At 41.7% G+C, this 19699-nt stretch overlaps 2 protein-coding genes across 3 annotated transcripts; both read left to right on the top strand.

Moving 5' to 3' along the window:
* The first annotated feature begins 930 nt into the window (after nt 1-930).
* On the top strand, nt 931-2505 carry LOC116362553 (uncharacterized). Of its 2 annotated transcripts, XM_031816627.1 has the most exons (6): nt 931-1310; nt 1565-1704; nt 1804-1875; nt 1987-2070; nt 2194-2340; nt 2430-2505. In XM_031816627.1, exons 1-6 carry the CDS (start codon nt 1145-1147, stop codon nt 2475-2477), a joined length of 657 nt encoding a protein of 218 aa, XP_031672487.1. In that variant the 5' UTR covers nt 931-1144; the 3' UTR covers nt 2478-2505. The 2 variants fall into 2 exon arrangements, with proteins under 2 accessions (XP_031672487.1, XP_031672488.1); XM_031816628.1 differs by lacking the exon at nt 1804-1875.
* A 101-nt stretch (nt 2506-2606) lies between these two features.
* LOC116362552 (uncharacterized) lies at nt 2607-4422 on the top strand. The gene is made up of 8 exons (XM_031816625.1): nt 2607-2749; nt 2867-2916; nt 3038-3107; nt 3200-3286; nt 3380-3478; nt 3601-3681; nt 3787-3891; nt 4314-4422. Exons 1-8 carry the CDS (start codon nt 2636-2638, stop codon nt 4398-4400), a joined length of 693 nt encoding a protein of 230 aa, XP_031672485.1. The 5' UTR covers nt 2607-2635; the 3' UTR covers nt 4401-4422.
* Nucleotides 4423-19699: the final 15277 nt, after the last annotated feature.

Genomic DNA, 19699 nt, shown 5'->3' with positions numbered 1-19699 from the left:
TGTTTAAGTTAATTCATTGAGCTGTAATTAAAGATATTTCTTTACAGTTATTTACATATGTAATTGTATTGGTTAGTATTGAATTACGCTTTTGACTGCAAGTTCCAGAATGCCTTGCGACAGGAATGAGAGTGAGAACGCGCCAGTTATGTGCAGGTGCAAAGTGATTAAGCTGACCTTTCCGCTAGCATCTTACCTGCATTGCTCTGTAGAATCTAAAGTTCTTAAATGTAACGTGAACAAGTAATATTACTAAAATATGCGTTCATATCCACCCCGACGTCCCGAGTCATTACTTTGAAGACAGTTATTCTAAAAGTAATTGCTCTTTTGACCAATCAGATATGCTCTGAAAAAGAGCTGATGCGAAAATATCTAACGTGATAACTTCCCATCATTATTCAACAGGCTAATGGGTCTCCAGTTGTCTATATAAAGAGTATCCTTATTAAGTTTGGGAATCAAAGTAATCACACCTTGTTTTAAGGAAGCCGGTAACTCCCCATTTTCTATTGATTCGTGAAACATAGCAAGAATGAAAGGAATCAATTTATAATTGAATGCTTTATAAAACTCGCTTATTAAACCATCATTTCCAGGGGACCTATTGTCCTTAAGGCTTTTAATACAGTCTTTTATCTCAATTTCAGATAACTCATCATCACAAAAATCCCTGAAATCATTATCTATCTTCTTAGCAATGTTTGCAACACGTCATGCTCTTATCTTTAAAAAAAAAAATATATATATATATATTTTTTTAATTTTTAATTTTTTTATCTTTTTTAATTATTTTTATTAACAACAAATCAATACATAAAGCACATGAGGGAACACAAGCATACATAGATTACAAATAATAGACAATCGACGTCATGCTCTTATCAACTGAGCTACGAAGGAGCACGTTGACGTCACTAGAATGATGACAAGCAATTTGAAGGGATTCTAAAGGGAATCAGAATTCCAAACTAATTTCTATGGCAACATAGTTGTCAATTTTGTAAACAATCATTTTCGAACGTGTGTTGCCAAGAGACATCTAACCGACGTTCTATGGAACGTTTTCTGTGCGAAAACAACAACTTTGCTGCTGACAACAAACTTGTTTGATTTTTGAGACCTGAGAACAATCGACTGGAAAATGCCTGGGTGCTTTTCAAGACTGGCGGAGAGAGTGCGTGGACGTCGGCGGCCTACTGCGTCGACAGGTTGTTCAAATTCATTTGTGGCTTGTCTTTCTTGTCTTTTTCTGTTTTGCAGGGTTCGTGATCGTCGACAGGTGGACAGCGACAGCGACTTCGAAGAGGGTATGTGGAGTTTACAACTCTTATTTTACTACATTTAACAATGTCATTATAATTTAGCGAAATGTTGTGTATTTCTATCATTCAGACTTGGCAAAAATGCTTGTGCTCGAGATGTTGTAGCTTGCTAGCTAACATTAACTTTAGTAACTGTTGCTAAGCAATCAACTTTTGCTAGCTAATATTAGCAATCTTGCTATCTTGCTATTTATGTCCTAACAATAGTTTATTTTATATTCCAATGTTCCTCATTTTAGAAACAACTGTCCTGGATAAGGTCCAGTTGGATGTGCCATTGGATGATGTGCCAGATGTTCCACAGCTGCCAGTCCTCCTTGATGTCCAGAATGCTGCTATCATCCTTGAGGATGTGCCAGATGTGCAGACTATCCTTGAGGTACAATTTTCTGAAAGTTTGGGGTTTTATGTTTGAAAAATATCCCAGATATTCAAGTTGTGTCTCTTTAACATGAAACAAATCTCTTGTCTGCTTTAGGAGGCCACTGGCAATTGGCAGTTGATTCCGATTAGGTTCAGCCCCCAGTACTGTGGGCCTGTTGTGATCAGGGTAAGAGACCCCCCCCCCCCCCCCCCCCCACACACACACACACACACACACACAGTCACATCACTGTTACAATGTTTACTGTTTCCAACATGAATGTATTGTAATGTGCAGAACAATGCCGGTCCGGTGGTTAAAGCTTGGAGAACTTTCCAGTTCATCGGCCCCATCATCACCTACATGCGTGGGGGATCCCAGGTATGTGTCTTTGTAACAACCTAATCATAATCTATATTGTCAGTCATTTGATCTTGATGGAAATGTGTCACAGCAATTGCCGAAGTGGTTTTGTTGATGTTGTCTTGTTGTTTATCTCAACAGCAGGTGGTGGTGAGGATGCACCACGTGAGTAGGGTGAGAGGCCTGGAGACTCAACTGGTGTGGGCCATCTCCAAGGAGACAGCCAGGCTTAGTCCAGAGGGCATCCCCTACTGTGCCACCAAAGTGCAGTCCATCACTTGGATCCAGGTAAGACGTAAATACTACTGAAACAGTAGTAGATTAGGCTTTTCTTCACTTATTCCATTTGGCCTTAATATGTATTCTCTCTTTGTCAGCGTGTGGCTGGCAGGGTGACCCACTATGCGTCTCACCTCCGCCACTAGACGTCTGTGGACATGACGCTTGGCTGCTACCAGGTAAATAAACGATTTCCTATGTATATAGACTAGACATTACTGGGCATTTTTGCATTCGATTTGGTGTGTGTTGTGTGTGTTTTGAGCAGCAGACTGATGTCTCAGTGGTGTACGCCACTCTCCACATGGGGCTGGACGGGCTTCTCTCCTCTTCAGCGTGGTCGGAGGCTGCCTCCTTCTCTACTCCCACCACACAGCAGTTCACTGACCCAGAGCCTGAGGGCCACAACTGCTATGAGGTCAGACGTTACACACACATACTATTGACTAGGAGCATTAAGATCCTTCCATTGACCGATTGTTTGTTATGTCATTGCACTGGTCACTGATTTTGAATGCTTGTTTTGTTGTCGTAGGGCTGGGAGGAGGACCTGCTGCCTGAGGAGAGGGAGGTTCCTCTGCTAAAGTGAGTTCCTCTAAATGTCTGTGTAGTCTGAGCTTGTCAAATGCTGAAGGATTGTGGTCATAATGCTGTTATCCCCCATTGACTCTAATGGTTGACATGCTTCATTCCCTCCCTTTCACAGCCTCTACCTTACCACCAAGAGAGTGGAGGACATCGCCCTGAGGCTCGTCTCCTTGCGCCAGGCCTTCACTGTGAGTAGACCCACTGTTCTTTTTGTCTCTGTGACTTCTTGTTCTGTCTCCAAGAGGAAGATGTCTCACCCTAACTCTTCCCTCTTCCCTAGACCCTGCTTGGTTCCACCCTGAGCAGGAACCATCTGTTTGTGGCGGGAAAGGTCCTCCTGGGCGGCCTTGTTCAGGCCAACCACATGGTAACTCACTAACTCATTCTCTTTCAAGGGAAAGAGAGCGTCCCTGAGGGGAAATGTGTTCTGTTCACTAAGATGCTATTTTCATTGTCATAGGACGAGGCCAAATTCATTCGTACCTATAACGACTTTGTGGACTACCTGAGTGACCCCTCCAAGCGGAATGACATTGAGAGGGAGCTGGCTGAGGCAAAGGTGAGTTCATTAACTCTTTCAAGTCTCACTGAGTTCTTCCACATGCATGTCTTTTATACATCACAGTAGCTGATATTTATGAAATCATTCCTATTTTCTCCAAACGTGTTTTCTTGTCCTAGATCCATCATGTGAACATGATAGATGTCCTCTTTGAGCTGGTGCTGTTTGGGTTGATGACAGCTCAGAAGTCCCTGATGGTGGTAAGTAGCATCTCACTGGTGCATGTTTTGATCTCTCTCTATTAGCAGTTTCACTTAAATTCCTCATCTCTTCTCTCCTCTTTTCTCCTCCTTTGTTTCCTTTAGCACCCTGGTGGGTTCGTGGAGCGTCTGTACGCTCTCCTGTACTCCTTCCTGCCCACTGCTGCCAACATGGAGCCAGAGGCTGACAGATACCTGCTGCTGCTCAATGTAAGAGTCAAGAGGTTACTTCCTGTTTACTTCCTTATCCATGGTTAACCAGGTCCCAATGCCATTTTAGGGGGAGTATTTCTAATTGTCTCTCTCCTCTTGATAAGCTAGTACCTCAGAGCCATTTTCTATGTGTTGTGTGGTGTTCTCTACAGGGCGGGCTGATGGCTCTGCTAGATGACATGTTTGGCCAGCAGCTGGCCTGGTACTTTAACCCAGAGTCTCTGGTCACTGAGCTCTCCAGCCTCCTGGAGTACCACTTGGAGAACCTCATGGCCAGCATGTAGTCCTACTGCAGGGACCATACTCCTTTCTCCTTCTCTCTCTCTTTTGAAGGAATTGAGGACTTGAAGTGCTTTGTTGAACCCTGATTAGTTAACACCCATTAATTTAATGTATTCTCTTGTTTTCTCTCCCCACAGGATTCTTGTGACACTTTGCCACCCAACAGGGATCTAGACACCAATGCACTACATTACTTTGCACTGAATTTGACATTTTTTAAATAAAATAAGTTGTAGTTCAAAAACATTTTTGTTTCTGTCTTTTCATCTATTTGATTTTATGACCATTTCCTCTTCCTGGAGGTATAATGCATATATTAGAATATTACATGAACAATGATGCTTTATTATCTGCATATGGAAATAAAAAACAACGTTTAGTTGATTTACAGATACTACAGGCCCACACTTATATGGTTTTGTACTGTGATATGTGATAATGTACTATTTAAAAACATGTAGGATGACATACACTGAGTGCACAAAACATTAGGAACATCTTCTTAATATTGAGTTGCACTCTTTTCCCCTCAGAACAGCCTAATTTCCTCTGGGCATGGACTCTACAAGCTGCCCTAAGTGTTCCACAAGGGTGCTGCCCATGTTGTGTCAAGTTGGCTGGACGTCCTTTGGGTGGTGGACCATTCTTGATACACATGGGAAACTGTTGAGCATGAAAAAACCAGCAGTGTTGCAGTGCTTGACACACTTAACCCGGTGCGCCTGGCACCTACTAACATACCCCGTTCAAAGGCAGTTAAATCTTTTCTCTTGCCAAATCACCCTCTGAATGACACACACAATCCGTGTCTCAATTCTCTCAAGGTTTTAAAATATTTCTTTAACTCCCCTTCATCCACTGAAGTGGATTCAACAAGTGACATCAATTCGGGGTCATAGCTTTAACTTGGTCAGTCTATGTCATGGAAAGAGCAGGTGTCCTCAATGTTTTGTATTATCAGTGTGTGTAGTAACCTGGTACAGTATAAAGTATACCACTAGAGGGGATAATTGCTTCAGTCTTGAATGTTACTTCTCACTATCCCTACATTAACAGTCTGCCATTGTAGACTCCGGTAACTTGGGTATCTTCGTTTTTTTATATTTGCCATTAATGTCTGAACCATTTACCATCTTTCCCACTGAAACCAGTAAATCAGACTGTTAAACAGCCACCACTAACATTGATTGGCTGCTGCCAACACACTGACTCAACTCCAGCCACTTTAATAATGGGAATTGATGGAAAATATATCACTAGCCACTTTAAACAATGCTACTTAATATAATGTTTACATACCCTACATTATTCATCTCATATGTATATGTATATACTGTACTCTATCATCTACTGCATCTTTATGTAATACATGTATCACTAGCCACTTTAAACTATGCCACTTTGTTTACATACCCTACATTACTCATCTCATATATATATATATATACTGTACTCGATACCATCTACTGCATCTTGCCTATGCCGTTCTGTACCATCACTCATTCATATATCTTTATGTACACATTCTTATCCCTTTACACTTGTGTGTATAAGGTAGTAGTTTTGGAATTGTTAGGTTAGATTACTCGTTGGTTATTACTGCATTGTCGGAACTAGAAGCACAAGCATTTCGCTACACACGCATTAACATCTGCTAACCATGTGTATGTGACAAATACATTTGATTTGATTTGTTAGTGTTCATGTGAGAGGGTGTAGTAGTGCATACTGACCATTAGTTGGATCATAGTGTGGGTGGTGGAGTTTATGCAGGAACACAGAGGGTAGAGGCATTCTCCATCACAGTAGAAGGCAGAGTAACCCGTAGGAGCCAATACCCAGTCATAATGGAGAGAAATACCATAGAAATCAAAAGACAAGATGAATGACTAGAACAGACTCTTTCAATGAGAAATACATGATAAAGAATGCAAAGAACATACTCTACAATGCACATCCTACACAAATGCCTTGCTTCCCTAAAAATACTAACTGTGTGTTACAGCAGATAACGTAGTACAATGTTAGCTCATGATTATTTATTCAGTACAATGAGTAGTTAAGAGAGATAGAATCTCACCTTCCAGCCTTGTTCACTGAATCTCACAGATATCTCACATGTCTCTTACAAGCCTGACGCCCACTGTTGACATGGCTGTGATCTGAAAGGGACCAAAAAATATGTTATGAACCAGGAAAGACTAATGTACACTTTGGATGCATTGGATTTTAAATTAAATGTAAATGCAACATAAGCAATTTTGTAATTGGGATGAACTATCCCTTTAAACTGTATAAAACAAGTTTAACTACAAGACGAAAAACCAGTGTTGTCCCCTGACCTTGTATGTATACTGGGCAAGGGCAGGTCGTATTTGGGCTTCTTCTTATTGGGGGTTGGGTTTCAGGGCGCGTGAGGGGCGACAGGGGGCCTGGCTGGCCCTGAAGAAGTTGGTTAGATGAGTACTTGAAGGCTTATATCTATATTTTGGAATGTTGGATGTTGATTTCGGGAGGCTTCCATCATGGAAAAGGGACCAGACCACTTTTTTTGTTAGTTAACCTAAACGAATCACCACCCTCGACAGAAGAACAACAGTTGACTGCTATTTAAGTAGTGATTTGACTGTCAAATCCATGTATTGGTGTGTGGCCATTGACTTTTATGGAGAGACCGCCCCAAATTTTCTGTGCCATTTCCTGGGCATTTCATTAACTCCGTTCTAAGTTCTGCGCATCCCAGCGCTTGGAAAAATCAATGGTACAAAACACAATATATTGATCTTGAAAGAGTTGCGTAACGGGCTGCAGGGAGGTCAGGCGCAGGATAGCAGAACTGGGTATTAACCGGAGCAGTTTAATGAGGAAAAAACCAAAGGCACCCAGAACAACAGAATATGGGTTGAAATAACCCGTCGCAAACCAGTCTGAAGTGCACATACACTTTACAACAAACAATTCCACACACAGACATGGGGGGAACAGAGGGTTATATACACGTCAAGTAATGAGGGAATGTAAACCAGGTGTGTGGGAAAACAAGACAAAACACATGGAAAATGAAAGGTGGATCGTCAATGGCTAGAAGACCGGGACGTCGACCGCCAAACGCAGCCCGAACAAGGAGAGGAACAGACTTCGGTGGAAGTCGTGACAGATCTGTTTAAAACAATCAATCTTGTCATCGTGATCTGAGGTTAACATTTTGTGTAATTCCACTAAGTTTTATAGGGTGAAAATGCAAGCTTGTGTAAGGTAGTAACACAAACTGTCCACATTAGGGACATTTGCGTGTCAATTGTCAATTTAAGAATATTGTATTCTTTGCCTACTCAAAGTATTACCAAAAGTACATATATTTAAAGGGACATAACACTGAGACCCCTGGACATGGGTGGGGGAATATTTGTGTGACGGCCTAAAATAGGGGCAGAAGCTCACCAGCACCAGCAGTCTCTCCAACCACCCCTGAACGTCAGAGTCATTTAACCATTTAGAGAGTTGAACAAATCCCTGGCACTCTGGACTAGAGCCTCCATAGTCTATGCAGCAACCTGAACATTTCACGTGCCTACCTTTAGGTTTCTCTCAGTACAGTCCATTGTACTGGCCTGTGTGATGTGTAGTAGTTTGATGCATCTTATTACTTTGTTTGTTTCAGTCTCAGCCAATGATTGTTAATATCCTCAATTCCTTACCTGACCCTTACAGACGCAGATGCCTGACCTGAAGACATTCAAACAGCACTTTGAGAGCAAGCATCCCAAGTCCCCAATGCCACCAGAGCTGGTTGATGTTGAGACTTAAAACGATGACACACACAATGGACCTACAGCTGGGGTAAGATGCAGTATACAGTGGGAAGAAATAGTAAGTGAACCCTTTGGAAATACCTGGATTTCTTTTATTTTTGTATTCTTTTTTTGTTATACTTAGTTTTTATTGTAGGAACACAAAGAATGTACAAATAAAGCCAAATAAAAGAACAACAACAAGAAAAGATCTGTCAGTTACAGTGCACTTCATACCTTCATCATCATACCATCATATTAGTTACATTGACATCTTTGAATGTCCTTTTCCAAGTACGAAACCCATTTTTCCCAGTATTCTTGACCTCTCTCCTGTTGAGTTCTTAAGGCAAAGGTCATACGGTTTATTTCTTGTACAATGTCTATCCATTGTGTCACTGTGGGAGGGTCTTTTTGTAGCCATTTCCTAGTGATAGCCTTTTTACTGGCTGCCAGTAGGACCTTCAAGAGGTACTTTTCTCTATTGTGTAAGTTATCAGGTATTTCACCCATGTACAAAGAAATCAATGTTTGTTCTATGTCAAATCCCATTATTTTTCCAATGTTAGATCTTATTTCTCCCCAGTAAGTTTCGATTGCGGGGCAAGTCCAAAAGATATGAGAGTGGTCCGCCCTCAATAGACCGCATTCTCTCCAACAAGGGTGTTGTGAGCCAGTCTGTTTTAATTTCAGTTTAGGTGTTATGAAGAAACGTATAACATTCTTCCAACAGAATTCTCTCCATGACCTTGAGTTGGTGGAGCTTTGTTGAGTCTCTAATATATTCAACCATGTTTCATCAGTTATTTCAATGTTAAGTTCCTCCTCCCATTTCTTTTTAAAATAGTTTGTAGAATGTTTCTTTGAGGATTGAATACCCAAGTAGAGATTTGAAATAGTTTTTTCGTTACTCCCCAAGTTGTATGCGTTAGTGAATACTTGGATTAATTTTGGAGGTGCTCGAGGGTCAGTCACTTTTATCTCCCTTACGAAATAGTGTCGTACTTGTAGGTATCTGTAAAAATCTTGTTTATCCAAGCCATGTTTTTTACTTAGGTCCTGGAAGTTATCTAGGTTCCCATTCCTTACAATTGTACTGAATGACATGATGCCTTTCTGCGTCCATTGTTTAAACCTGCTGTCCTGAGTTGCAGGGATGAAGCTGGGGTCGTATGCGGGCCAACTCAGCAGTTTGATCTCTCTGTCTAAATGATTTTGCTTAACTACCCTAAACCATGTCTTCAGAGAGAAATTAATCCACTGATTTTGTCTATTGTATATTTCTTTTACCATCTCCTTATTTCCCAGTACTGACTGTATGGGTATCTCTGTCAGCGTAGTCTCGATGTCTTTCCATTTGGATTCGTATTCTGAATTGCACCAACACACCAGGGGTCTCAATTGGGCTGACACATAAATATTTTAGGTTTGGTAAGGCCATACCCCCACAGTTTTTTGGTAACTGTAATGTTGTATATCTAGTTCTTGGTCTCTTACTGTTCCATTTATCCCATTCCCTAAACTGTTTAGGTGGGATTTCTATGGGCAGTGATTGGAACAAATACAGTAACCTCGGCAGGATGTTCATTTTGATTGTTTCAATTCTACTAAGATCTAAGGGAAGTGAATTCCACCTGTCTAGGTCATCATATATTTTCTTGTTAATGTGATCGTAATTCATACAATAAAGTTTGGGTATATCTTTTGGTAAATTTACTCCCAGATATATAATGGATGAAGAGGTCCAGGTGAAGTTATACCTACTCTTCAGATCTTCCTGTGGGGTATAATTATATACTAGGGCTTGGGTCTTGTGTACGTTAAGCACATATGTTGTAAAACATCCATCAATCTAGATACACTTGAGCCTGGGTCTTGAAGGAATAACAGAACGTCATCAGCATACATGCATATCTTATGTTCACTGCCTCTTATTGTTATTCCCTCTAAAGTTGGGTCCTGTCTTATTGCCTGTGCTAATGGTTCTAGGTACAAGGAGAAGAGCGTGGGTGTATATGGTATCCCATCTAAAGATAAGGTTACTTATCTTGAAATTGTTATATGCAAGGATGAAAAACAATTGAACTTTAACTCCATTGAGAAAACAAAGAACAAATTGAACCTCTTGTTCATGCGAGATATTTCGTTATACGGTCGGGTATTATTATCCAAAGCTGAAGGGTTATCCAGGTCGGTTTATGTCACGTTATCACTTGACTTACCCCCTAAAATTGTAAAGGACTTAGATAAGATTATTTATAGTTTTATTTGATGTGATATCCACAAAAATGATGTGGATATATTGAAGCAACATCTCAAGACATCAGGAAGTTAAGGCTTGGTCGCAAGTGGGTATTCCAAATGGACAATAACCCCAAGTATACTTCCAAAGTTGTGGCAAAATGACTTAAGGACAACAAAGTCAAGGTATTGGAGTGGCCATCACAAAGCCCTGATCTCAATCCTATAGAACATTTGTGGGCAGAACTGAAAAGGCATGTGCGAGCAAGGAGGCCTTACAAACCTGACTCAGTTACACCAGCTCTGTCAGGAGGAATGGGCCAAAATTCAGTCAACGTATTGTGGTAAGATTGTAGAAGTCCACCCGAAACATTTGACCCAAGTTAAACAATTTAAAGGCAATGCTACCAAATACTAATTTAGTGTATGTAAACTTCTGACCCACTGGGAATGTGATGAAAGAAATAAAAGCTGAAATAAATCATTCTCTCTACTATTATTGTGACATTTCACATTCTTAAAATAAAGTGATGATTCTAACTGACCTAAGACAGGGATTTTTTTACGAGGATTAAATGTCAGGAATTGTGAAACTGAGTTTAAGTGTATTTGGCTAAGGTGTATGTAAACATCAGACTTTAACTGTACCTAGAAGTGCACACTATTCTTATTATTTTTTAATGTATGTATATAGTCAACTATACAACTTCTACTACTACTACACTTTATATCATCCAATAATATATAATGAAAAACACTCAACATGAAGAATTAATGCAATTATGTTAATTTCAAATATTTATTTTGAAATATAGATTAGGTGCTCTTCTTTTTATAGCAGGAAGTAAAGGGACTGGACAAGGCTTTGCCTATAGCTGAAAACATCCTGGAAATGAGCGAACGCTTCCTTGGTTTCTTCTTGGTGGAGCATACACTCTCTGTTCGGCAGGATTGTTGATCATTGACAATTGCTGGGGGAAAAAATGTAAACATAACATTTTCTTTAACTGACCCTAGTTAGTGTGAAGAATTAGTATTGCATTATTATTATTTAAATTGTAATATTCTACATAATTTCCAAATGTCGGGCGGCAGGTAGCCTAGCAGTCTCAATCCGCCTATTTAACACAGAAGTGTTACATAGGCCCCCCCAGGGCTTAGACTGTTTAGTGCCAAAAAGAAGGGGATAAAAACATGCAAAAAATATATATACATATAAATAAATATATATTTCGTCAACTTTCTTATATCTCTCAGATTTAGGACAGACACTTCAGTTCCATGTAGTGAATCTGTTATTCAATGCGTTTGTATGGGCAAATAGCAGTAAGGCCGATACAAACCCCTCGGCCCAGACAGGGCGTAGACTCTTGTGGGTTAAAAAGCATGATCATTACAAAGGTGCAACTCGTGCTGGAGGCAATAAAAGGCCACGCTAAAATGTGCAGTTTTACAACACCACACAACGCCACAGATGTCTCAGAGACAGAGACTGAGAAAAAAAGGAGCAAGGAAAAACGCTGGTTGACTTGTTTTGAGGGAGCGTGCAATTGGCATGCTGACTGCAGGAATGTCCACCAGAGCTGTGGCCAGAGAATTGGATGTTTATTTCTTTACCATAAGCCGCCTTCAATGTCGTTTTAGAGAATTTGGCAGTATGTCCAACAGGCCTCACAACCACAGACCACGTATATGGCGTCGTGTTGGCTGTAGGGTTATGGTGTGGGCAGGCATAATCTACGGACAACGAATACATTTGCATTTTATCAATGGCAATTTGAATGTACAGAGATACCGTCACGAGATCCTTAGGCCCATTGTCGTGCCATTCATCCACCACCATCACCTCATGTTTCAGCATGATAATGCATGGCCCCATGTCGAAAGGCCTGCATACTCACCAGACATGTCATCCATTTAGCATGTTTGTGATGCTCTGGATTGACGTGTACAACAGCGTGTTCCAGTTCTCACCAATATTCAACAACTTCACACAGCTATTGAGGAGGAGTGGGACAACATTCCATAGGCCACAATCAACAGCCTGATCAACTCTACGCGAAGGAGAAGTGTCACGCTGCATGAGGAAAATGGTGGTCACACCAGATACTGACTGGTTTTCTGATCCACGCCCCTACCTTTTTTTAAGGTATCTGTGACGAACAGATGCATATCTGTATTCCCAGTCATGTGAAATCCATAGATAAGGGCCTAATGAACGTATTTCAATTGACTGATTTCCATATATGAACTGTAACTCAATAAAATCTTTGAAATTGTTGCATGTTGCGTTTATATTTTTGTTCAGTACACATTTGAGTGTATTGACTTACCTGTTTCACTGACGGCAGGGGTCTGGTTCTGGGAAGGTGTTGGAGTGCAGTGGTTCTTCTTGTTGACCTGCTTTGTACTCTGGGTAACCAACAGTCATTTATACAGTAGGAGAAATTGCACACAAAGGGTAACAGTGTTTACCATCATACTGTACGTAATGAATAAAAAATAATCTTAAAAATGTGTATTTTGATGACATATGTACCTTTGGGTTGAGTCCACAGAGAGTGCTGAATCTTCCTCTCTTCTTTTCCTTTCTACCAGTTTTTGGAAGCCCAGAATTACCTACCTCGTCACTGCCAAGTGCATTGCGTGATGACAACTGGGTCATGGAGGGAGGTGAAGAGCTAGCCTCATTGCATTTCGTTAGTAGTTCCCTAGTTAATGATTTGACCAGGGCATCGTCAAATGCATAATCCGTTGACTTCATTGCAACCTGGAGCATCTTCTCTGACCCAAATTCTTGAAGAAGCCCCTTGTAGACAGCCTTGAAAATCTTTTTTATTTTCAGATTCTGGGGGTAGGCTTGAGTTGGTTCAAGGCCTGAGGTGCCACAGAACTCAGACAGAATCCTCTTTGTGAGAACTCTTGATGTTTCACCAATGTCAGAGGATTCCAGTAATGTGATAGGGGTGATCATTGACAGCAGTCTAACAATCAGTAAAAGTACCAAAGAGGTGTAGTCATTGCTAGTGGAGTCAAATGATGCATGTGTATCAGAGTCCATGGCTGATGGAGTTGATGGATGCACAGAGGCACTAGACATCTCCAGATCTTTGTTGTCCATCTTGGATTCCACCTCTCCTAAAACTTGAATATCCACAGTTCCACCGTTGTGTGTGCTGCTGCCAGACAGAGATGGTCTAGGCAATGATTTGGCACTAGACTGACGGCTAGTGGTCATGAGAGCCGGTCTGTTAGAGTCAAGTGTTCCAGCATCAGTTGGGGACAACCCATTGATTATGTTCATCAACTCTGATAATTCTTCTGATGAATTGGAGGCCACAGAACAGGTATCCATGACCTGATTGACCATTATATTGGTGAAAAGGCTCTTTGTGTCACAGTAAACCTGTGAGGAACTAATGGAGATGGCAGAAGAGCTCGGGATAAGCCGACTTGTGTCCTGCAGACAACCATCAGAGATGATAGTTTGGCAGAAATCGGATCCTTGTGATGGTGGAGGAAGACAGAAGACAATCTGCTGTAGCAGACGTTTTATTGACTCCGTAGCAAAGGAGTATACAAGGTCAGATGGAAACTCCCTGGATTCTTCAGAAGCATTCAATCCTGTCTTCAGCTTCAAAAGAATAGAGTCAGACACGGTCTTGCCAGCTGGCACAAAAAGAGCCTGGGGGGTGTTGTGACTCTTTATGAGCTCATAAACTTTGTCAGTGAGCTCATGTGAGAAGTTCTGAAGACCGTCCCTGGGGCTGAGTCTCGCAAGTCTTCTTGTAAAAGAAGTGACATCATCTGCAGTGGCTATGTGTTCCATATCTTCTCTTGGAATGACCTCCATAACAATGTCAACTATGGCAGAGATGGTTTGCCTTGTGTCATTTGTTGACCCTTGTGAATGAGTTGAGGAGTCACTCATATCAATGACCGAACTCCTAATGATAGGACAATAGATTTCAACAGGCCACTCATCGGGGACTGGAGTGCCTGGAAGAGAATTTGTAAAATCACTCTGGGACCCTCTGGTCATGGCAGAGGTGATGGACAGGGAGGACTTTGAGGAGGATGGCCGGTGTATCTCGTGTCTACTATCAGTTCTCACCATGTCAACATCCTCCAACATGGAGCCCACGATGGAACGAGTCAAGAGGCCTTTCTCTGAGGTGCTCATCCTCTCTGACATAGACACTCTCCTCTGGATTGTCATCAGAGTCTGACTAATTAAGGCTTTGGAATAATTTACCATGCTGGTCTGGCTGCCTTCATGTTCACTGTAAGTCATTTGTGTAGAAGTAGCTGTTCTGCATATGGATTCGGCATGTTTGGGGGCCTCAACCACATTGTCTAGGAGGACCGGTTGTTGCTGGGCAAAAAAGTCCTTGACCTTGGTGAACACATTGTTGAACAGGTTAACAGTGCCTGGCCAAATGATCTTTCCTTTCACATTGGCCCCGTTGTGAACACTGACAGGAAGGGTTGAAGCTGACAGGGATCTCTCTAACTGGCCAGACACTGACGCATCAGACATTTTAGTCATCTGGGTGAAGCTATTAAGGTCTTTAGTGATGCTTATGACGATGTTGGATGCTGCAGAATTGGTGTGCAGAGAAGAGGTGAACAAAGGTGGAGTTCCACTCTTCTGAAGGATTTTGACATCTCTATCATCACCATCATTACTGGACTCTGCACAAATGTCTGCACTTCTACCATCAAGGCTGGTATTTACAATGCCAATTAACCCTGATTGAAGGATCCCACCAGCCATATGTGAGGCTTTAGTTTGAAACTCCTCAGTACATAGTTTGTCAAAGGCTGTGGATTTAAGACTTCTAGAGGATGCCTCCTCCTCATCATTGTTGATCTCACTGTGCAAATTGTCCTGTGTATTGACAGCATAGTCATCAACAGATAAATATGATTTGGAGGCGGCAAGGACGTCAATCTGAGAAACAACGGCATCCAAAAGCTTGGACAGGTCTTCTGTATCTCCTTTTAGGCTAGAGAGGCATTTCTCCATGGATTCCGCAGAGTGATACACAGTGAGGATCTGACTAATGACCTCCTTGGTACAGGTTTGAAGGTCTGCCTGGATTTCAAGAGAATCACTATTACAAGTCACCTGAGAATCTAAACTTTCACTAGGAGCCTGTTTGAGAGTCTCATCATGTATTGGTGTAACACCATCGATGACCTTTACAGAGTCTTGGCAGGGAGTGAGAAACCGCCTCAGCATTTCTCTAAATCTATGATATATAATACGAGCAGCATGAAGGGTGCTCACTTTTGAAATTCTGACATTTTCAGAGTCATGTGCCTGCATGGACTGAACAACAGTCTCCACATCTGTTACAAAAGTGTCCAGCAATTTAGATGCTTCAGAGTCTCCCAGTAAGCTGTTTGTAAATGGGTTGACAGATCTCAGATCTTCACTCACTGCCTTTCTAGCCTTTGTCTGGAAAGACACACCGGAGAGTTTCTTCATATTTAAAATTGGAAGACTCTGGGTAGATTCACTGTTGGTGGTACTGTCCTGCAGACCAAGTGGAAAAGTGAGATGGGAGAGACATTGTTCACTGTCTAACAACTCAGATGGTGAGGGGGAACAAGAACTGGTGAAATCGTTCAAGTCAGACATGATGCCATCCACAAATAGAATGGCCTCCAGAGACTCTTCAGAATCACACTCTCCAACAGAAGATGAGAACTTCTCCATCACCTCAGTCTTATACAAGACTAGAACCTGGCTGGCAATCGCTTTTGTGGTGTCAAGGAGGACTTGGTCTTGCAAATACTTGTTGAGAGCCAAGAGAGGTTTTGGGGTCTCACTTTGTCCTTTTTGCTCATTCATAGATGAGGGGGTTATTAAAAGTGGTTTACAAGAAATGGAGTCTGATGTGTCAGCCTCACCATTACTGGAATGACCGACGTCCAGGCACAAAGTTGGAACCATTGTGAAAGAATATTTTGTGCTCCCCACAAATGTACTTGCGAGATCCCCTTTTTCTGGACAGGTAAGAATCCTCTTCAGCGTATTTTTCATGTCGTAGTAACAACCAACAGTGTAAGACCAGATCTTACTTTGATGGTTTTCAAGAAGGATCTGCTCACCCTGTGCAGGGGAGCAGGATGCCCTGATAGACTGGGTAAGATTGTCCATGTCTGAAACAAAGGTACTTACCAACTCAGAGGCCTCAGGGTCAACCATAAGGTCTCTGATCTCACCTATCCTAGGAGTTGGACAAGATGATGTAGTGCCAGAACAACATGATGTACAACCCCTGAATCTTTTAACGATCTCCCGGATCGATTCATTGGCCTTGGTCTGAAACTCCTCAGTGAGTAGTCTGTCCATACTTTGTGTTGACAGACGAAGACTAGATTTGGCACCTTTGATATTGAGGTTGCTCTCTCCTTGTTTTAGCATCTCCTCTGGACTTTTACAAGCTTCAAGCATCTTCATATGGTCAGCAACAACACAAAGCAGTTCCCTCTTGTCGGGTTCATTTTTCTCCTTATTGCTGAAGTTCAAAACAGTGCCACTGAGGGCTGTCATGACCTGTCCTGTTAAATGTGTCATGTCCACCTCAACACCATCCTCTCTGAGAACAACACTCTGCTCAACACTCTTCCCATTAATGTACATCTGAAGTATGTTGGAAACACCAGACACCATCTCCTCAACCACCTTGGTGCTGGAGACACCACCACTGGCAAAAATGACAGGGGACATTCGCCCAGAGATGGGAGGTTGGATGGCCACAGAGATTATGGAATTGACCTTCTTTGACACTTCTCCAACAATAACCCGGGATAGACTTTGAGTGTCTACCTGGTCCTCTCTTTGGATACAGAGGACATTGTTCAGCAACTCTTTGAAGGAATCCTGGACACCAGTGAGGAGACTGTCCTCAGTGATCCCAAAAAAGTCACTGAGTGGCTCAGATGATATAGACTCACCATCTCCCTGAGTATTTGGCAACACTGTCTGAGACCTTTGAGAATACAAAGCAAACAATACAGCATTCCATATTCAATAGTAGACACGGTAGTGACATTAATACATCATTCAGTAATCAGTTAAACTGGTCATTAAGAGTAAACTGTTATACAGATAACAAAACATATTTTCACAAAATGGGTTATGAATAGTTAGGTGAAACCGGTTTCTTTAGGAATGACTGAACATACCCATTACGTGAGGAGCTTGATTTGGCCGTGCAACACCTTGAGGATTTGCTGCTGCCTCTCTTGCGAACCTTCAGGTTTGTGCTAGAGGATCTCTCTGATTCTGTCAGAGACTTGCTGGATACTGGAGACACATGGCTGTATATCCGTACAAAACGGAAAATTGCAGGGATGATGACCTCCAGGATGGCCTCAGATACAAACCGCACAATCTCCAGGCACATCTCTGCAAGCAATGCCCTCATCACCTGTAGGACCGAAACAGTGTAGGTAGATTACTCATAGCCGGGCTCTGAAACCAAGCTCCTCGAAGAGATACCAACAATCTCACATATGTTCATGAGAATCATGAAAGTGGCATACATTGGAAAGCATGAAAAGCAGTAGGCTACTAAAAAGCTCTTTGAATGAAACTGTTTGTGATAATGTGGATGATACTGTAGATAGATAAAAGGTTTGTATCTAATATTCTTGAAACATCTATTAATATATCTATGAATCATTTTCAGGGTTAAGGGACTTACAGGGTCCATCCTGCCAATGCTTAACTGCCTCCATTGCCTATAGGAGATAATTAGATGTTTTTAGCACCAAAAAGCACACCAACACACATACAATTTATAAAATCCTCCAGATGACATTGCATTCAAATGCTACAATAGAAGTTTGGACATACTCCTCAGTAAGTTTTTCCAGAAACCGGATGATAATCGGGTTGAACGCATCCGGATCGATTGGCGGGAGGTCAAGAGCCCTGGTCTGACAGGCCCTGGAGACACACTCACTTAGGATCTTCTCATTAGATTGTCCCTGGTGAGATGTCCCCTGAACTGCCATCCCAGAGAATTCCACAGATGTAGAGGGACCTGTGTGCAAAGCAGCATTCACCAAGGTAAAGAAGTCAGAAAACATGTAACCTTCTGAGGCAAATATGTATTAGCCAACTTTGTGCACTTTGTGAAGTTAAGTAGCCAAGAAAGTATAACATGTGCACTCTGCTATTAGTCCTCTGCTCAATAGATGTCCATACTAAATTACATTTACATGCAAAAGGATTACATTCAGTGAAATTAGAGTTTCATTTATGACCTGCATCAGTGATCTGCTCCACTTTGTTTCTCTTGGTCCTCTTGGCCTAAAAAGACAATACAGTCAATGATATACACGTAGATACTGTATGAAGCCATTCCAATACAGCCCTTTGAGTAGAGCAAGGGTAAGACTGATTGCAGGGCTGTCCCCGACAAAAAAAAAAATGTGTTGACCGAGAGTCATCCTGTTCTAATGTTAAAATGTATTTTTCCATATCAGACACAGCCTATGTGTTTGAATACAATCACCTACATAGGCACTGAGCTTGGCTGATGCTTTAAGCACACTGTCTAATTAAATAATTAAGACACAGAAATGACCAATTTATCCCAAAACTTCTCAATTGGGTTGAGGTTGGGTGATTGTGGATGTCAGGTCATCTGATGCAGCCCTCCATCACTCTCCTTCTTGGTCAAATAGCCCTTACACAGCCTGGAGACGCAAACCAGATGGGATGGCGTATCACTGCAGAATACTATGGTAGCCATGCTGGTTAAGTGTGCCTTGAATTCTAAATAAATCACAGACAGTGTCACCAACAAAGCGCCCCCACATTATCACACCTCCTCCATGCTTCATGGTCAGAACCACACATGCGGAGATCATCTGTACGCCTACTCTCACAAAGACATTGTTGGAATTTGGACTTATCAGACCAAAGGACAGATTTCCACCAGTCTAATGTCCATTGCTTGTGTTTCTTGGCCCAAGCAAGTCTCTTCTTCTTATTGGTGTCCTTTAATAGTGCTTTCTTCGCAGAAATTTGACCACGAAGGCCTGATTCACGCAGTCTCCTCTGAACAGTTGATGTTGAGATGTGTCTGTGACTTGAACTCTGTGAAGCATTTATTTGGGCTGCAATGTGAGGTGCAGTTAACTCTAAAGAACGTATCCTCTGCAGCCGAGTTAACTCTGTCTTCCTTCCTGTGGCGGTCCTCATGAGAGCCAGTTTCATCATTGTGCTTGATGGTTTTTGCGACTTGATGGTTTTTGCACTTGATGAAAAGTTCAAAGTTCTTTAAATTTTACGGATTGACTGAACTTCATGTCTTAAAGTAATGACGGACTGCTGTTTCTCTTTGCTTATTTGAGCTGTTCTTGCCATAATATGGACTTGGTCTTTTACCAAATAGGGCTATCTTATGTATACCAACCGTACCTTGTCACAACACAACTGATTGGCTCAAATGCATTAAGAAGGA

This window comes from Oncorhynchus kisutch, unplaced genomic scaffold, assembly GCF_002021735.2.
Source record: "Oncorhynchus kisutch isolate 150728-3 unplaced genomic scaffold, Okis_V2 scaffold841, whole genome shotgun sequence".
NCBI classification, from domain to species: Eukaryota; Metazoa; Chordata; class Actinopteri; order Salmoniformes; family Salmonidae; genus Oncorhynchus; species Oncorhynchus kisutch.
This window is presented reverse-complemented; position numbering and strand designations above follow the sequence as displayed.

Bases quoted from the DNA above. Each gene is read 5' to 3' on its own strand.
- LOC116362553 (XM_031816627.1), top strand. From the start codon at position 1,145: ATGCCTGGGTGCTTTTCAAGACTGGCGGAGAGAGTGCGTGGACGTCGG. The intron at 2,071-2,193 runs GTATGTGTCTTT...TTATCTCAACAG, and splicing joins ACATGCGTGGGGGATCCCAG to CAGGTGGTGGTGAGGATGCA. The intron at 2,341-2,429 runs GTAAGACGTAAA...TCTCTTTGTCAG, and splicing joins AGTCCATCACTTGGATCCAG to CGTGTGGCTGGCAGGGTGAC.
- LOC116362552 (XM_031816625.1), top strand. From the start codon at position 2,636: ATGGGGCTGGACGGGCTTCTCTCCTCTTCAGCGTGGTCGGAGGCTGCC. The intron at 3,108-3,199 runs GTGAGTAGACCC...CCTCTTCCCTAG, and splicing joins CCTTGCGCCAGGCCTTCACT to ACCCTGCTTGGTTCCACCCT. The intron at 3,682-3,786 runs GTAAGTAGCATC...TGTTTCCTTTAG, and splicing joins CTCAGAAGTCCCTGATGGTG to CACCCTGGTGGGTTCGTGGA.